This window comes from Nerophis ophidion, linkage group LG16 (assembly GCF_033978795.1).
Source record: "Nerophis ophidion isolate RoL-2023_Sa linkage group LG16, RoL_Noph_v1.0, whole genome shotgun sequence".
Lineage (NCBI taxonomy): Eukaryota > Metazoa > Chordata > Actinopteri > Syngnathiformes > Syngnathidae > Nerophis > Nerophis ophidion.
In genome coordinates, this window is record NC_084626.1 from 35564349 (window position 1) to 35581838 (window position 17490).

Below are 17490 nucleotides of genomic sequence, written 5' to 3' on the forward strand. Positions count from 1 at the left end.
CTGCCCTGTCTTTTTTTTAAAAAAATTTCCAGTCCTTCACTCTCACTATCCTCATCCACGAATCTTTCATCCTTGCTGAAATTAATGGGGAAATCGTCGCTTTCTCGGTCCAAATCGCTCTTGCTGCTGGTGGCTATGATTGTAAACAATGTGAAGATGTGAGGAGCTCCACAACCCGTGACGTCACGCGCACATCGTCTGATACTTCCGGTACAGGCAAGGCTTTTTTATCATCGACCAAAAGTTGCGAACTTTATCGTCGATGTTCTCTACTAAACCCTTTCAGCAAAAATATGGCAATATCGCGAAATGATCAAGTATGACACAGAATGTACCTGCTATCCCCGTTTAAATAAGAAAATCTCATTTCAGTAGGCCTTTAAAGCTGCCCTGACCTATAAAAATACACACCTGTGATAAGTGTGCAGTTCTCAAAAAGCATTGCCTGATGTGAACCATGCCTCGCACGAAAGAACTCACAGAAGATCTGCGGTCAAGAATTGTTAACTTGAATAAAGCTGGAAATACTTTTGTAACTATCTCTAAAAGCCTTGATGTTTATGTGTCCACTAGGGATAGACTTCTTCACTCCAGAAGCCGATTCGATACCTATCTCGATACATGATCACCGATACGATAGCGATACACTGAAGCCTCTTGCCGATACAATGCGTTTCACTCCTATTCTCAATACAATGCGATTCAAAATTATTTCATAACGATACAACATAGACCTTACAAAAGGGTTCAGCTCGATTAGTTGTTTTATTATGCAGTACCATTCAATTCAGAAATGTTTAAGTCTACATTCAGTCTCTTGCCTTAGAAGCCTTACTCTGTTTGCTTTTTTTGTGTGGAGCAAACCAATGAGCCTATTTTGAAAAGGACCATTCACTATTTGAAAATGAAATTACATTTTATTATTAAGCACTCCTCTCTGCTTATGTTCATCTATTTTGTTTTGACAAAACATAACTTTGTTTTGTCAAAATATGCCCATACTGGAGCATATTTCTCCAGTATGAGCAATATGCATGCTCAGTGGAAACAATCATGACTGTTATGCAAAGAAAAATTGTGTATTATACTAATATTAACACATTTGTTAGTTGACCAAGTACTGAGTGTAATTACCTGTAATTTGTATAAGAAATAAATAAAAATACAAGTTTCTGATAAAAGTAGAAATATAAAATACTATTGGCAGAAATATTCTGCAAACAATACTCTACGTCTCTTCATGTGTGAAGCCAGGTTGGTCGTGCTACTTGCGTATTTGATAGCAACACATCATCCTTACCGCCTTTCTTATAAAACCCAAAGTATTTTCATAGGTCCGATTTATGAGGGTGTTTGGGACCATCGACTATCTTGTCACTTTCATCCATGTCTAGTTTCCTTATGTGCCTGCCCCGGAAATAGGACAAAGTCGGGGATGCCAGTCGGATCTCACCGCAGACATCAATGGAGCTTAGGTGAAAAATAAACAACCGAGACTGTATAAAACTAGTTTCTACAACAGGTGACACTGGGCTGAGCAGGAACATTTAGAACATATTACAAACCCCGTTTCCATATGAGCTGGGAAATTGTGTTAAGATGTAAATATAAACGGAATACAATGATTTGCAAATCATTTTCAACCCATATTCAGTTGAATATGCTACAAAGACAACATATTTGATGTTCAAACTGATAAACATTTTTTTTTGTGCAAATCATTAACTTTAGAATTTGATGCCAGCAACACATGACAAAGAAGTTGGGAAAGGTGGCAATAAATAGTCTGTAGGTAAAATTATCAAGAAGTTCAGAGAATCTGGGGAAATCACTGCACGTAAGCGATGATATTACGAACTTTTGATCGCTCAGCCGATTCTGCATAATAACCAACATCAGTGTGTAAAGGACATCACGACATGGGCTCAGGAACACTTCATAAAACGACTGTCAGTAACTACAGTTGGTTGCTACATCTGTAAGTGCAAGTTAAAACTCTCCTATGCGAAGCCAAACCCATTTATCAACAATATCCTGAAACGCCCCCGGCTTCGCTGGGCCCGAGCTCACCTAAAATGGACTGATGCAAAGTGGAAAGGTGTTCTGTGGTCTGACGAGTCCATCCATCCATCCATCCATTTTCTACCGCTCATTCCCTTTTGGGGTCGCGGGAGGTGCTGGCGCCTATCTCAGCTACAATGGGGCGGAAGGCGGAGTACACCCTGGACAAGTTGGTACCTCATCGCAGGGCCAACACAGATAGACAGACAACATTCACACTCACATTCACACACTAGGGCCAATTTTAGTGTTGCCAATCAACCTATCCCCAGGTGCATGTCTTTGGAAGTGGGAAGAAGCCGGAGTACCCGGAGGGAACCCACGCATTTACGGGGAGGACATGCAAACTCCACACAGAAAGATCCTGAGCCTGGGATTGAACCCAGGACTGCAGGACCTTCGTATTGTGAGGCAGACAGACGCACTAACCCCTTTGCCATACTGAAGCCCTCTGACGAGTCCACATTTCAAATTACATTTGGAAACAGAGGACGTGGTGTCCTCCAGAACTAAGTGGAAAATAACCATCCGGATGGTTATAGGCGCAAAGTTCAAAAGCCAGCAGCTGTGATGGTATGGGGGTGTATTAGTGCCCAAGGCATGGGTAACTTACACATCTGTGAAGGCACCATTAATGCTGAATGGTCCATACAGGTTTTGGAGCAACATATGTTGTCATCCAAGCAACGTTATCATGGACGCCACTGCTTATTTCAGCAAGACAAGTGTTACAACAGCGTGGCTTCGTAAAAAAAGAGTGCAGGTACTTTCCTGGCCCGCCTGCAGTCCAGACCTGTCTCTCATCGAAAATGTGTGGCGCATTATGAACCGTAAAATACAACAGCGGAGACCCCCGGACTGTTGAACAACTGAAGCTCTACATGAAACAAGAATGGTAAAAAATTCCACTTTCAAAGCTTAAACAATTTCCTCAGTTCCCAAACGTTTGAGTGTTGTTAAAAGAAAAGGTGATGTAACACAGTGGTGAAGATGTCCTTTCCCAACTACTTTGGCACGTGTTGCTGCCATGAAACTCTAAGTTAATTATTTGCAAAAAAAAATAAAGTTTATGAGTTTGAACATCAAATATCTTGTCTTTGTAGTGCATTCAATTGAATATGGGTTTAAAAGGATTTGCAAATCATTGTATTCCGTTTATATTTACATTAACACATATTCCCAACTCATATGGAAACGGGGTTTGTAATATCGATCGAACACATGAATTTTATCTTATACAGATAGGCAAGAGCCCATGCATCCCAAACTTGCCCCTGTTTGTCATCGATGCATGATGGAATGTATCGGTGTAGTCGCATCGCAAGTGTTTGATTCGAACCACTGGTGCGAATCGGTGAATCTGTCCAACCCTGGTGTCCACGGTGAGACAGACTGTCTACAAATGGAGAAAGTTCAGCAAAGTTGCTACTCCCTCTAGGCGGGATGTAACCGTATGAACATTTCTTATTATGGTTATCGTGGTATTTTTAAATGAGCTCAAAATTTTCAGAAGAACTTACATTGAAATATTTTAAGTAAGTTATTTAGAAAGAAAAACAAAAGATGTACGTCACGTAGAAATTCCACATGCATGTAAAAGGAACACAAGCTTAAGAAAATGTAATGAAATAAACTAAATAACAAATACAAACTAGATGAGGAAATTCCTAAAGGAATTGCGTGTGAATGAGGACATTAAACTGAAATCCTGGAATTTTGGGGGGAATTGTTGAAGTAGAGCACACAATTGCCAAACAGGCTGAATATTTTGAAATTGGAATAGTGGAACTTTGAAGAATGTCAATCTGATTTCAATGGGAATTTCCCAAAAATGTGTTAATTTCGGGAAAAGCTAGATTTTTGGGGGGAAAATGGTAAAAAACTTGAACGGTCTGAATGACCTGAAATGGCTGTTGTTCTAATTTTTCTAATTGGTCGAGAAATGTTGAAGCAGTAACATTTTGAATTGAAAAATTGTATTATAGAATTCCAGGAATGTTTCTAGTTTAAAAAAAGTACTTCCTTTTTTGTCCTGATTAAGAGGAATGTTTTGACGGTGGAAAGGTTGAAATGCGTTGAAAAATGGAGTAGTCACCAGAAAAAAGGGTGGAAATAGGGCTTTGGAAAACAAGGAATTCTGGAAAATCCTGGAAATTTTTTTAAAGGCCTACTGAAACCCACTACTACCGACCACGCAGTCTGATAGTTTATACATCAATGATGAAATATTAACATTGCAACACATGCCAATACGGCCTTTTTAGTTTACTAAATTGCAATTTTAAATTTCCCACAATTTTCCTGTTGAAAACGTTGCGGAATGATGACGTGTACGCGTGACGTCACGTGTTGGAGGGGACATATTAGCGAGGCACCAAACACGGCTAAAAGTCGTCTCTGTTCATGGTGTAATTACACAGTATTTTGGACATCTGTGTTGCTGAATCTTTGCAATTTGTTCATATAATATAGGAGACTATAAAGAACAATGCTGTTGGTGGAAAGCGGTGTATTGCAACTGACTTTAGCACCGAAACACAGCCGGTGTTTCTTTGTTTGTTGTGAAACGGAGTGGTCAAACAAAGATGTTTTCTCTACGTCAACCAGCAAGTTTTTGGATGGGGAAATTGTGATATATATCATACTGGAGACATCAATGGATTATTCGTCGTCCTGCAGCAGCTGCCATGTCTAAAAAGGCAGCTGTGAGCTTGGCTCCTCGGCTTGTCTCTGAGACACTGCGTGTTCACCGCAGTCATCCGACCTCGAGGTATGTCTTTACAATCTTTAAAATCTCACTCAAACACTATTAAAACAATAAGCAGAAAAGGTACCTTCCAGAATTATCCTAGTAAAAGTGTCTAAAAACATCTGAATCGCTCACAATGCAAGCGCCTTTATTTTTTTTTCTAGTCCTTCGCTATCAATATCCTCAGCCACAAATCTTTCGTCGTCGCTCAAATTAATGGGGGAATTGTCGTTTTCTCGGTCCGAATAGCTTTTTGTTGGAGGCTCCCATTATAAACTGTGAGGATGTGAGGAGCCCTCACACGGGTGACGTCATTGTCTGCGACTTCCGGTACAGACAAGGCTTTTTTATTAGCGACCAAAAGTTGCGAACTTTATGGTCGATGTTCTCTACTAAATCCTTTCAGCAAAAATATGGCTACATCTCAAAATGATCAAGTATGACACATTGAATGGACCTGCTATCCCTTTTTAAATAAGAAAATTTCATTAATAATTCACTTCACTTCACATTTCAGTAGGCCTTTAACATCACGAAGCTGTCAGTGAGCATGCGCAGTGTGCACACTATCTCTTAACCGGTAGCCCCCAATAACAAGTAACTCTAGGAAACACCTTAGTGTAACTATAAGAAGGTTTGACATACAAATCATAACATGTTCATTTTCAAACACTTTCCATCGAACATTCAGCAACAAGTTGACCTACTTTGCACTCGCCGTATTGTGGATGGTGGTTGAGGAGTTTGCCCGCTATGTTTGAAGTATTAGCTCCCTTCAAGGGGACGTTTTTCCGGCTTTTTCTCGTGAGGGGCTGTCTATCCAATTATTTATTCTCGGCATGCTTTACGGATCTAAAATTCGTCCGGACTGCAAATGTTGTCCGTTTATTAGGAAGGAAACTAGTGCGTGCGTTTTGCTTTCCGCCATGTATTTTCGAGCCTAACATTGCGTACAGCGCTATTGCGCATGCGCCATTTTCGGAGGCCGTGCTGCTGCGTTTTTTTTTATTTAATTAAACATTTAAACGGTATTACTAATGGTCCAGAATTTTACCACTGTTTATCATTAAACCGTTACATCCCGATTCACTAGGCAATATTCCTACATATTTAAATATTTTCATGATTTACCATGAATTGATTAACGTGGAACCCGACTTAAACAAGTTGAAAAACTTATTCGGGTGTTACCATTTAGTGGTACGGAATATGTACTGAACTGTGCAATCTACTAATAAAAGTATCAATCAATCAAATTTTACAAGGTACATTTAATGTTAAAGTAAAGTACCAATGATTGTCACACACACACGAGGTGTGGTGAAATTTGTTCTCTGCATTTGACCCATCCCCTTGTTCACCCCTGGGAGGTGAGGGGAGCAGTGGGTAGCAGCGGTGCCGCGCCCGGGAATCATTTTTGGTGATTTAAAGGCCTACTGAAATGAGATTTTCTTATTTAAACGGGAATAGCAGGTCCATTCTATGTGTCGTACTTGATCATTTTGCGATATTGCCATATTTTTGCTGAAAGGATTTAGTAGAGAACATCGACGATAAAGTTCGCAACTTTTGGTCTCTGATAGAAAAGCCCTGCCTTTACCGGAAGTATGTGCGCGTAACGTCACGAGTTGCAGCTGCTCCACACATATTCATTGTTTTTAATGAGAGCCACCAGCAGTAAGAGCAATTCGGACCGAGAAAGCGACAATTTCCCCATTAATTTGAGCAAGGATGAAAGATTTGTGAATTAGGATATTGATAGCGAAGGACTAGAAAAAAAAAAAAAGTGACACTCCGGGCAACGGCAGTGGGAGCGTTTCAGATGTAATTAGACACATTTACTAGGATAATTCTGGAAGATACCTTATCTGCTTATTGTTTTAATAGTGTTTTAGTGAGATTCTAAAGACATACCTCGAGGTCGGATGGCTTCGGTGAACACGCAGTGTCTCAGAGAGAAGCCAAGCTCACAGCTGCATTTATTGACATGACAGCTGCTGCAGGACGACGAATAATCCAATGATTTCTCCGGTGAGATATATATCACAATTTCCCCATCCAAAAACATGCTGGTTGACGAAGAGAAACATGTTCGCTTGACCGCTTTAAAGCTTCACAACAAATGTCTCGGTGCTAAAGACATCTGCAATCTACCACTTTCCACCAACAGCATTGAACAAATTGCAAAAGATTCAGCAACACAGATGTCCAAAATACTGTGTAATCATGCCATTAAAGCAGACGACTTTAAGCCGTAATTGGTGCTGAGCTAATATTTACTAAGTCCGTGACTTCACGCGTACGTGTCATCATTCCATGACGTTTTCAACAAGAAACTCGCGGGAAATTTAAATTTGCAATTTAGTAACCTAAAAAGGCTGTATTGGCATGTATTGCAATGTTAATATTTCATCATTGATATATAAACTATCTGACTGTGTGGTAGGTAGTAGTGGGTTTCAGTAGGCCTTTAACCCCCAATTCCAACTCTTCATGCTGAGTGCCAAGCAGGGGGTAATTGGTCCCATTTTTATAGTCTTTGGTATGACTCTGTTTTGAACTCACAATCTACCGATCTCAGGGCGGACACTCTAACCATGTGGTGTCTAAGCCACTGCTTTTTCCGAACTACATTCACAGTGTGTTAATGTGTACTTAGCAATTAACACACCAGTTGCCATCTATCCTCAGCGGCCAAACTGCCAGCTTGCAATTAGCACACCAGTCGTCAGCCATTAGCATTATTCTATAATATTTTAGTATTGCACAAACGCAAGTACCTTTAGAACAGAGGTTACAAAGGTACAGCCCGCGGGATGAGTTTGCTAAGTATAAAAATGAATCTGAAATTTTTGAATGAAACAGCTGTTCTAAATGTGTCTACTGGATGTCGCAATAGCAATTCTTTGTATCTCTGTAGATGATGCTACCTATGTACAAAATAAAACAGATGTTAGTACATCGGTCGATGAAAAATATCAAACTACATAAATAACATACTGTATCTTTATTTTGATAGAATTTTTTATATAGTAAAATGAACACCAATGAGTTGACTGAACATTATCACATAATTTATTCAGAAAATATAAATAACGACAAATAAAATATACATACTATTAACCACAACAGGTAATTGTAAAAAAAAAACATGATTTGTACAATTTCAAAATGTGCTTGTTTTTTTTTTTTTAAACCAAAAAATCAATCTGAAGTTGTCTTTATTCTTAAGTTATCGTGCCGTGATTTTACCAGTCTGGCCTACTTGGGAGTAGATTTTTCTCCATGTGGCCCATCATCTAAAATGACTTTGACACCCCTGATTTAGAACCAGTTTAATTTAAAATAGAACTCTATATAGGATATTCCCTTTAGTTCGGAGGTTCTTGGCCTGGAAAACGTTGAATACTTCTTCTGTACACACTTCACAGCATACAGATGAAAAGTGATTTACTATTACATAAGACATTCCTCTGCCCAATCAGAAGACAGCTTTTGTCAAAAAGTTTTATTGACACTGGTTGACAAGAAGAAAACATTTACAGCACTGAAACGAGATTGAAGTTTTCAGGCACTTAAGCAAACATGGCAGCCACTGCAACAAAGAGGAGTGAAGAAAGGGGAGGAGCTTAACAGTATACTATTCTCTTTCTGAATATGAGCTCCACCCACTTGATGTATGTGGGAATGTCATTTACTCTCGTCATAAATAAACGTCATCTGCAGTCTACAAATTCACCTCATGTTTGTCAACGCACTTCCTTAAGGATGTCACTTTCTCTTCTGAACTTCATGCAGCAGTTTGACAGCTGCAACGTTCTTCGGCTCCACTTCAAGGAGTTTGTGGAGGTCGTTTATGCATGCTTTCACATCCTGGAGGAATCAACATGAGCACACAATCTTAATATGAACTAAATGTGGTGTCACCACTAGCTGTGTCTCACTCCACCAGACAATTGAGGGACAGCGCAGTTCATACTCCAACAGGCTCATTCAGCTTCCTTCCCGCACTGTGCGATTCAAGAACTCCTTCATTCCGCACTCCATCCAGCTGTATAATCACTCCCCATACAGCAATAGATAATATCCGTCTATTACCTGACACCTTCTATGTCAGCTACTTCTCTTTGTTTTTAATGTCTATATTCTATTTTCTGCTGGATTTACTCTCTATTTTATGCTGGGGCTGCCACATATATTGTAATATTGTACTTGGTAATTGGTATATATTGTATATATTAGGGCTGCGAATCTTTGGGTGTCCCACGATTCGATTCAATATCGATTCTTAGGGTTGCGATTCGATAATATAAAGTTTTTTTCGATTCAACGCGATTCTTGATTCAAAAACGATATTTTTCTGATTCAAAACGATTCTGTATTCATTCAATACATAGGATTTCAGCAGGATCTACCCCAGTCTGCTGACATGCTAGCAGAGTAGTAGATTTAAAAAAAAAAAGGCTTTTATAATTGTAAAGGACAATGTTTTATCAACTGAATGCAGTAATGTAAATTTGTTTTAACTATTAAACGAAACAAAAATATGACTTATTTTATCTTTGTGAAAATATTGGACACAGTGTGTTGTCAAGCTTATGAGATGCGATGCAAGTGTAAGCCACTGTGACACTATTGTTCTTTATTTTTTATAAATGTCTAATGATAATGTCAATGAGGGATTTTTAATCACTGCTATGCTGAAATTATAACTAATATTGATACTGTTGTTGATAATATTCATTTTTGTTTCACTACTTTTGGTTTGTTCTGTGTCGTGTTTGTGTCTCCTCTCAATTGCTCTGTTTATTGCAGTTCTGAGTGTTGCTGGGTCAGATTTGGTTTTGGAATTGGATTGCATTGTTATGGTATTGCTCTGTATTGTTTTGTTGGATTGATATAAAAAAAAATTCTATTTAAAAAAAAAAAAGAGAATCGATTCTGAATCGCACAACGGATTCGATTCGTATTCGAATCGATTTTTTCCCACACCCCTAGTATATGTTATAGACATATATCTGTATATATAATATACTGTACACATATTAAGTATATATTGTATATATTAGCAGATATGTTATATTTTATATTGCTATATTTAGTTTATTTATACCTGCATTGTCATTTCCATCCTTACACTTTCCATCATTGTAACTGAGCTACTGTGTTGAACAATTTCACTTGTGGAGCTTTAAAGTTTGTCTAACTGTGTGTTTAGCGCACCTCCAGTCCGTATTTACACTTTTGAGTGCATGAATGTGTTCATGCTGAAACCTATGGCAAAAATGCAGTGTACTGAGAGATGCTGGACTCGAAATTGTGAGTGAACACAACACTTGTGCCTAGTACATAGCGTACAGATGGAAGTATTGAACTTGAGACGCAGCCAAAGCGACCTCTTTGAGGAATACTGACAGTGCGGCAAAATTTCCACACTGTGGCTCTGTGTGTGTGTGTGTGTGTGTGTGTGTGTGTGTGTGTGTGTGTGTGTGTGTGTGTGTGTGTGTGTGTCTAGGATGCAGCTTTTCTCACCTTAAGCTCCTTGTGAGCCTGTGCCCTCCGATACAGTGCCTTAACATTGGTGCGGTCAATCATCAGCGCCTCGTCACAGTCTCTAACAGCGTCCTTGAACTGCCCCAGCGACAAGAAGCACAACGCCCTGATGGTGCACACACAATAGTAAAAAAACAACCATCAACCCGTTACTAACGGCTAAGGTAGCGTATGTGTATGTGGTGACATGCAAAGGCGTGACGAACCGGTTAGTGAAGGTAGCAACTTGGGTAGGGTCATGTCGGAGGCTCTGCGTGTACTTGTCCACGGCCTTGGCATGTTCACCTCTCTTGACATGGACGTTGCCTTCCTCCTTAAGGCATTGACCTTGCCGCACATCCTTTTCGCTGTGTTCTGAGAAGAGTTTGAATAGTTTTATCCTCAGGTCCACTTTTTGACTGGCATGTATTATTTCTCTAGCTGTGACTTGGCTTTCAAAAAACCTCACCAGGTTTGTGGCTTTGTGCGGCACCGTTATGTTGCGCCGTGCCAGCAGGTTGCCGTCCCAGCTTCTCTCGGACAGCTAGGGGGACGGTCGGGATGGAAGGAAGCTTCTCTCTCCATGTCGGGCCGTCAGCCTCTGTCAGGGCTTTGCTCATCCTGATGCAAAGGACGTGCAGGTTGGAGTTTGAGCAAACAAGAAGCGGCCCTCGTGCAACCCACCTGTTGGTGCCATCGTGGGCGGCAGCTATGTTGGCGTCAATCTGCAGGGCGGTCTTGTAGTCAACGTACGCCCACTTGTAGCGCTCTTGAGCCTCGGAGGCGGCGGCCCGGCGGAGCAAAGACTTGAGATTGAACGGGACCAACTCCAGCGACCTGTGAAGGCGACAGGCGTGTCTCCGTGTGATCATGTGACTCATCATTGTGCACGACATATACTTACGTGTTGCAGTCTTTCAAGCATTCAGTGCAGTTTCCGTCTTTGAGGTAGCTGGCAGCGCGGTTCGAATGCAAGACACTCAGATCCTCCACGTTATTTGGATCTTTGGAGAAAAATATAATTATTAATGTATATCCAGGCTTTTTAAAACTATATTCAACGTTGAATTTTGGCGGTACAATAAATACTCATGTTTTCAAATTAATGAATAATTGTGTAATTAATCGTGATTACAACATAAATCAAAATAATAGTCATTGTTATTTTTGCCATAATTTAAAATAAATGCATGATAACTCGAAAATAAACATATTTAAAAGTCTGTTTAAAACGGAGCCAATGAGAGGTCCTCTAGTCCAGTGGTTCTCAAATGGGGGTACGTGTACCCCTTGGGGTACTTGAAGGTATGCCAAGGGGTAAGTGAGATTTTTAAAAAAATATTCTAAAAATAGAAACAATTAAAAAATCCCTTATGAATATATTTATTGAATAATACTTCAACAAAATATGAATGTAAGTTCATAAACTGTGAAAAGAAATGCAACAATACAATATTCAGTGTTGAAAGCTACATTTTTTGTGGGCATGTTCCATAAATATTGATGTTAAATATTTCTTTTTTTGTGAAGAAATGTTTAGAATAAAATGTATGAATCCAGATTGATCTCTATTACAATCCCCAAAGAGGGCACTTTAAGTTGAGGATTACTTCTATGTGTAGAAATCTTTATTTATAATTGAATCAACAAGTTTTTAGTTATTTTTATATCTTTTTTTCCCAAATAGTTCAAGAAAGACCACAACAAATGAGCAATATTTTGCACTGTTATATCAATCAATCAATCAATCAATGTTTACTTATATAGCCCTAAATCACTAGTGTCTCAAAGGGCTGCACAAACCACAACACAAACCACTGGGACATCCTCAGTAGTACAATTTAATAAATCAGAAACTGATGACATAGTGCTGTATTTTACTTCTTTATCTTTTTTTCAAACCAAAAATGCTTTCCTTTGATACTTGAATTAAAAAAAATTTCACAAGGGGTACATCACCGAAAAAAGGTTGAGAACCACTGCGTTAGTCCACCCATAAAACCCAATACAGGGAAGTTTCTTGTAGATCATAAATAATGCTTTTCACCTGGATAGTTAAAGGATGAGGACGTATTCCAACAAGTTTGTACACTTTGACCACCAATTTAGAAAAGACGCTTGGTTCCACACCCTTTTTTCTTCGTGAGGATAGTGAGTCATTCTTCATCTAAACGACACTATAACAAGATTCTATCAATCGGCATCCTCATGACAGCAGACCTTGTAGAGCGATGTTTTGTTATATTTGTTGGCTCTATTGAAGTCTGTTGTAAGTAAAAATCGGTGGTGCTGTTGAAAACATAGCAAAGGCCGTGATGCGTGTTTTTAAAATTAATGCACTGCGTATGCTTGAAATGACCAAAATACAGAAATATAAAATTTGATCATAAATGTACCTTTTACTACATTACATAATACACCTACATCCTGTATATAAAATCTTGATGGAGGCGTTTGGATGTTTTTACAGGCTTCTATAGGCAAATAGAGCGACTCCCATCGGCTCCATTGTAAGCTGACTTTTGATCACATATTTATACTATTTAAAACGCATTAAAAAAGGGAAAACGTGTTCTTGTCTTACATTAGGATTCTAAATGATAAGCAAAATTTAAAAAAGGTGCAGTTCCCCTTTAAGTTGCTTCTTTTTAGAAAGGTGTAAGATACAACAATCTATTTTTGCTTTGGTTGAGAAGAACTACTACTTACTGTCTTTGTTCAGCTGGTTGATGGCTTGGCTGTAGAAGTGAGTTGCCTCTCCATATTGGCCCGCCTTGAAAAGATCATTGCCGATTTGTTTCAGCTCCGACCAAGACTTCATTTTCGTTTTCTGGGGCATTGCGAAGTTATTCCTGAGAAATAGAAACTCAGCGTTAACGTTGTAGGCACAATACCAATGTGAGCAATTTGCAAAATGCGCAACCGCATTTTGAAAATTTGTATAATGCGCAATCTTTTTGCAAATTGCTTCCAGCTATATATGTGAATAATGTTTGGTGCACATTTTGCAAATCAATGGGTGCAAATACATGTTTTTGGTGTCAAAATAATTTATTAAATACTTATGTAAATCTATTCATTTTTAGTCGATACAATATACCTAAGTATTGCCCTCAAATCAGTCCACCCTAACCCTAACCACTATACAGTGTACATCCACGACTAAACTACTGACTAAACTACTACCAAAACTTGGTTTACTATTTATAAAATACAATAATGTGGGCTTACTGACTAAACCATCCACAAAATCTCGTCTTAAATCTCATCTTGCAATATGCAAATTGCTTGCGCACAATGGAAATGACGTATAATTTGCTAAGTGCGCGAGATTGGTGTAATGCTTAAATCTCGTCTTGCGATATGCAAATTGCTTGTGCACAATGGAAATGACGTATAATTTGCAAAGTGCGAGAGATTGGTGAAATGCTTACAACAAATATTAACGTGGTATTGCAGGGCCATACACACACTTGTAGTGAGTTTCAGGTAATAAAACAAAACACAACATGGTAAATAAGAGAATTCCGGATGTTTGTCTAACTACTTGGATCCCCATTAGCAACATCAGAATATATTTTTCCTGTGGTCTAAAGCAGTGGTTCTCAAATGGGGGTACGCGTAACCCTGGGGGTACTTGAAGGTATGCCAGGGGGTACGTGTGATTTTATAAAAATATTGCCAAAAAATAGCAACAATTTGAAAATCCTCTATAAATACATTTATTGAGTAATACTTCAACAAAATATAAATGTAAGTTCATAAACTGTGAAAAGAAAATACAACAATGATATTCAGTGTTGACAGCTAGATTTTTTGTGGACATGTTCCATAAATATTGATGTTAAAGATTTCTTTTTTTGTGAAGAAATGTTTAGAATTAAGTTCATGAATTCAGATGGATCTCTATTGCAATTCCCAAAGAGGGCACTTTAAGTTGATGATTCCTTCTATGTGTAGAAATCTTTATTTATAATTAAATCACTTGTTTATTTTTCAACAGGTTTTTAGTTATTTGTATATCTATTTTTCCAAATAGCTCAAGAAAGACCACTACAAATCAGCAATTTTTTGCACTGCTATACAATTTAATAAATCAGATACAGAAGACATAGAACTGTATTTTACTTCTTTATCTCCTTTTTTCAACCAAAAATACTTTGCTCTGATTAGGGGGTACTTGAATTAAAAAAAATGTTCACAGGGGGTACATCACTGAAAAAAGGTTGAGAACCACTGGTCTAAAGGAAAAATACATATTCATACAATTATACAGGACAATTAGCTAAAATCGTACAACCAAAAACATGCACCTGGGGATCGGTTGATTGGCAACACTAAATCGGCCCGAGTGTGTGAATGTTGTCTGTCTATCTGTGTACCCCGCCCAAATGCAGCTGAGATAGGCTCCAGCGACCCCGAACAGGACAAGCGGTAGGAAAATGGATGGATGGGTACAGCTCGTTATCAACAATTCTCAAGTATATATGCTACACTTCAGATGTACTAAGTATATTTACCAGACCTATAAAGTCTGACTATAACAAACAAAATAAACATACCAATGTATCAGTACCTGTGTTAACATTCAGTTTTCTTCTATAAATAATATTTAGTTCATGTCATCCTAGCAATGACCGGCGTTTTCTTCTCGGGAGCAAAACTAGCTCGCAGGCTAAGCTAACTGGCTAATCATCGTAGAAATGGTGGGGGTTCGGATTTACCTACCGGCTTGAGGAAGTTAGTGTGCAACGTCTTAAATGTCTTTAACGAGATATAATGCCAGCAACACGGTCATTACTAAAAATAACCTTTGGGTTTTTTTCCGACCGTCTGCCAGTCTACTGCCGGTATAAGAATCGCTGAATGCGGATTGCGGAAAAACTGTAATGCGTTCTAGATGCTGACCTGCCCGCTTGCGCATGCGCAGCGTTTACTGCGTTAGGAATGTGAGTCAAAAATAAAAAAGGTATCTGCATTCAAAGTATTCTATATGAATAGTGGAAATTATTTTACAAAAATGGAGCACTTCGATTATTAGCATGAGTCAAAAATGAAAACGGAAGCTTCAAATATTTTTTTAGAGTGTAGTTATTTAAGGCTATTAGTAGACACTTTCGCAGAACGTTGTTTAAAAAAACAGCAAAACGTATTATGCAAAATAGCTGTCAAATTGGGAACGGAAATTCTGGCTTTTAGCGCATGCGCAAACAAAGGCGGTATTTTTCAATTTATAGTTCTTCAATACACCGCTTTATTTATAACAAATTCATTAGGGCAGTGGTTCTCAAATGGTGGTACGCGTACCCCTGGGGGTACTCGAAGGTATGCCCAGGAGTACGTGAGATTTTTTTCAAATATTCCAAAAATAGCAACAATTTAAAAATCCTTTATAAATACATTTATTGAACAATACTTCAATAAAATATGAATGTAAGTTCATAAATTGTGAAAACAAATACAACAATGCAATATTCAGTGTTGACAGCTAGATTTTTTGTGGACATGTTCCATAAATATTGATGTAGAAGATTTATTTTTTTGTAAAGATATGTTTAGAATTAAGTTCATTAATCCAGATGGATCTGTATTACAATCCCCAAAGAGGGCACTTTAAGTTGATGATTACTTCTATGTGTAGAAATCTTTATTTATAATTGAATCACTTGGGTTTTTTTTTCAAGTTTTTAGTTATTTGTATACCTTTTTTTTCCATATAGTTCAAGAAAAGCCACTACAAATGAGCAATATTTTGCACTGCTATACAATTAAATACATCAGAAACTGATGACATAGTGCTGCATTTTACTTCTTTATCCTTTTTTTTCAACCAAAAATGCTTTGCTCTTACTAGGGGTTACTTGAATTAAAAAAAATGTTCACAGGGGATACATCACTGAAAAAAGCAGGAGAACCACTGCATAAGGGTGCCAGCGTTCCATTTCAAAAACATAACATTAGGGACGGCGTGGCGAAGTTGGTAGAGTGGCTGTGCCAGCATTCTGAGGGTTATTGGTTCAATCCCCACCATATCATCATAGTCACGTCCGTTGTGTCCTTGGGCAATTAAGACACTTCACCCTTGCTCCTGATGGGTCCTAGTGAGCGCCTTGCATGGCAGCTCCCACCGTCAGTGTGTGAATGTGTGTGTGAATGAGTTAATGTGGAAATACTGTTAAAGCACTTTGGCCTCCTTAAAAAGGCCGGGGTAGAAAAGCGCTATACAAGTACAATCCATTTACCATTTATATTGTGCTGTGGATAAAACAACACCTAATGGTTTAAAGATCCAACGTTTTTAAAAGGTTATACATTTAATAATCAAACCCACAAAATAAGACATTCAGAGGAAAGCTCAATATTACAATGAAGACATGCTCAAACTGATTTAAATTTTCATACTTCTGACTAAGAACCACGCACACGACAACAAATGGTTACAAAACACATCAAATTCCCACAATTACGATAACGTACGCTTGTATTCAATTCAATACATAACAAATACACAACCTTAACACGGTGTTTTTCAACCTTTTTTGAACCAAGGCGCAATTTTTGCGTTGAAAAAATGCGGAGGCACACCACCAGCAGAAATCATTAAAAATACGAAACTCAGGTGACAGTAAAAAGTCGTTGTCGCAATTGTTGGATATGACTTTAAAGCATATATGCATCACTATAGCTCTTGTCTCAAACTAGGTGTACTGTCACCACCTGTCACATCACACCCTGACTTATTTGGAGTTTTTTGCTATTTTCCTGTCTGTACGGTTTTACTTTTTGTCCTGTGCTCCTATCTTGGTGGATTTTTCTCTTTTTTTGGTATTTTCCTGGAGCAGTTTCATGTCTTCCTTTGAGCGATATTTCCCCAATCCATTTTTTTTAGCGATCAAGAATATTTCAGTTGTTTTTATCCTTCTTTGTGGGGACATTGTTGACTGTCATGTCATGTTCGGATGTACATTGTGGACGCCGTCTTTGCTCCATAGTAAGTCTTTGCTGTCGTCCAGCATTCCGTTTTTGTTTACTTAGCAGCCGGTTCAGTTTTAGTTTTGTTCTGCATAGCCTTCTCTAAGCTTCAATGCCTTTTCTTAGAGGCACTCACCTTTTGTTTATTTTTTGTTTAAGCATTAGATAGCTTTTAC

General features: G+C 38.4%; 1 protein-coding gene across 1 annotated transcript; it reads right to left on the reverse strand.

Moving 5' to 3' along the window:
• Positions 1 to 8303: 8303 nt before the first annotated feature.
• tomm34 (translocase of outer mitochondrial membrane 34) lies at positions 8304 to 15264 on the reverse strand. Its single transcript, XM_061875023.1, has 8 exons — positions 15071 to 15264; positions 13052 to 13194; positions 11247 to 11346; positions 11027 to 11179; positions 10812 to 10963; positions 10570 to 10717; positions 10343 to 10469; positions 8304 to 8683 (listed from the first exon to the last, which is right to left on the reverse strand). Exons 2-8 carry the CDS (start codon positions 13179 to 13181, stop codon positions 8582 to 8584), a joined length of 912 nt encoding a protein of 303 aa, XP_061731007.1. The 5' UTR covers positions 13182 to 13194; positions 15071 to 15264; the 3' UTR covers positions 8304 to 8581.
• Positions 15265 to 17490: the final 2226 nt, after the last annotated feature.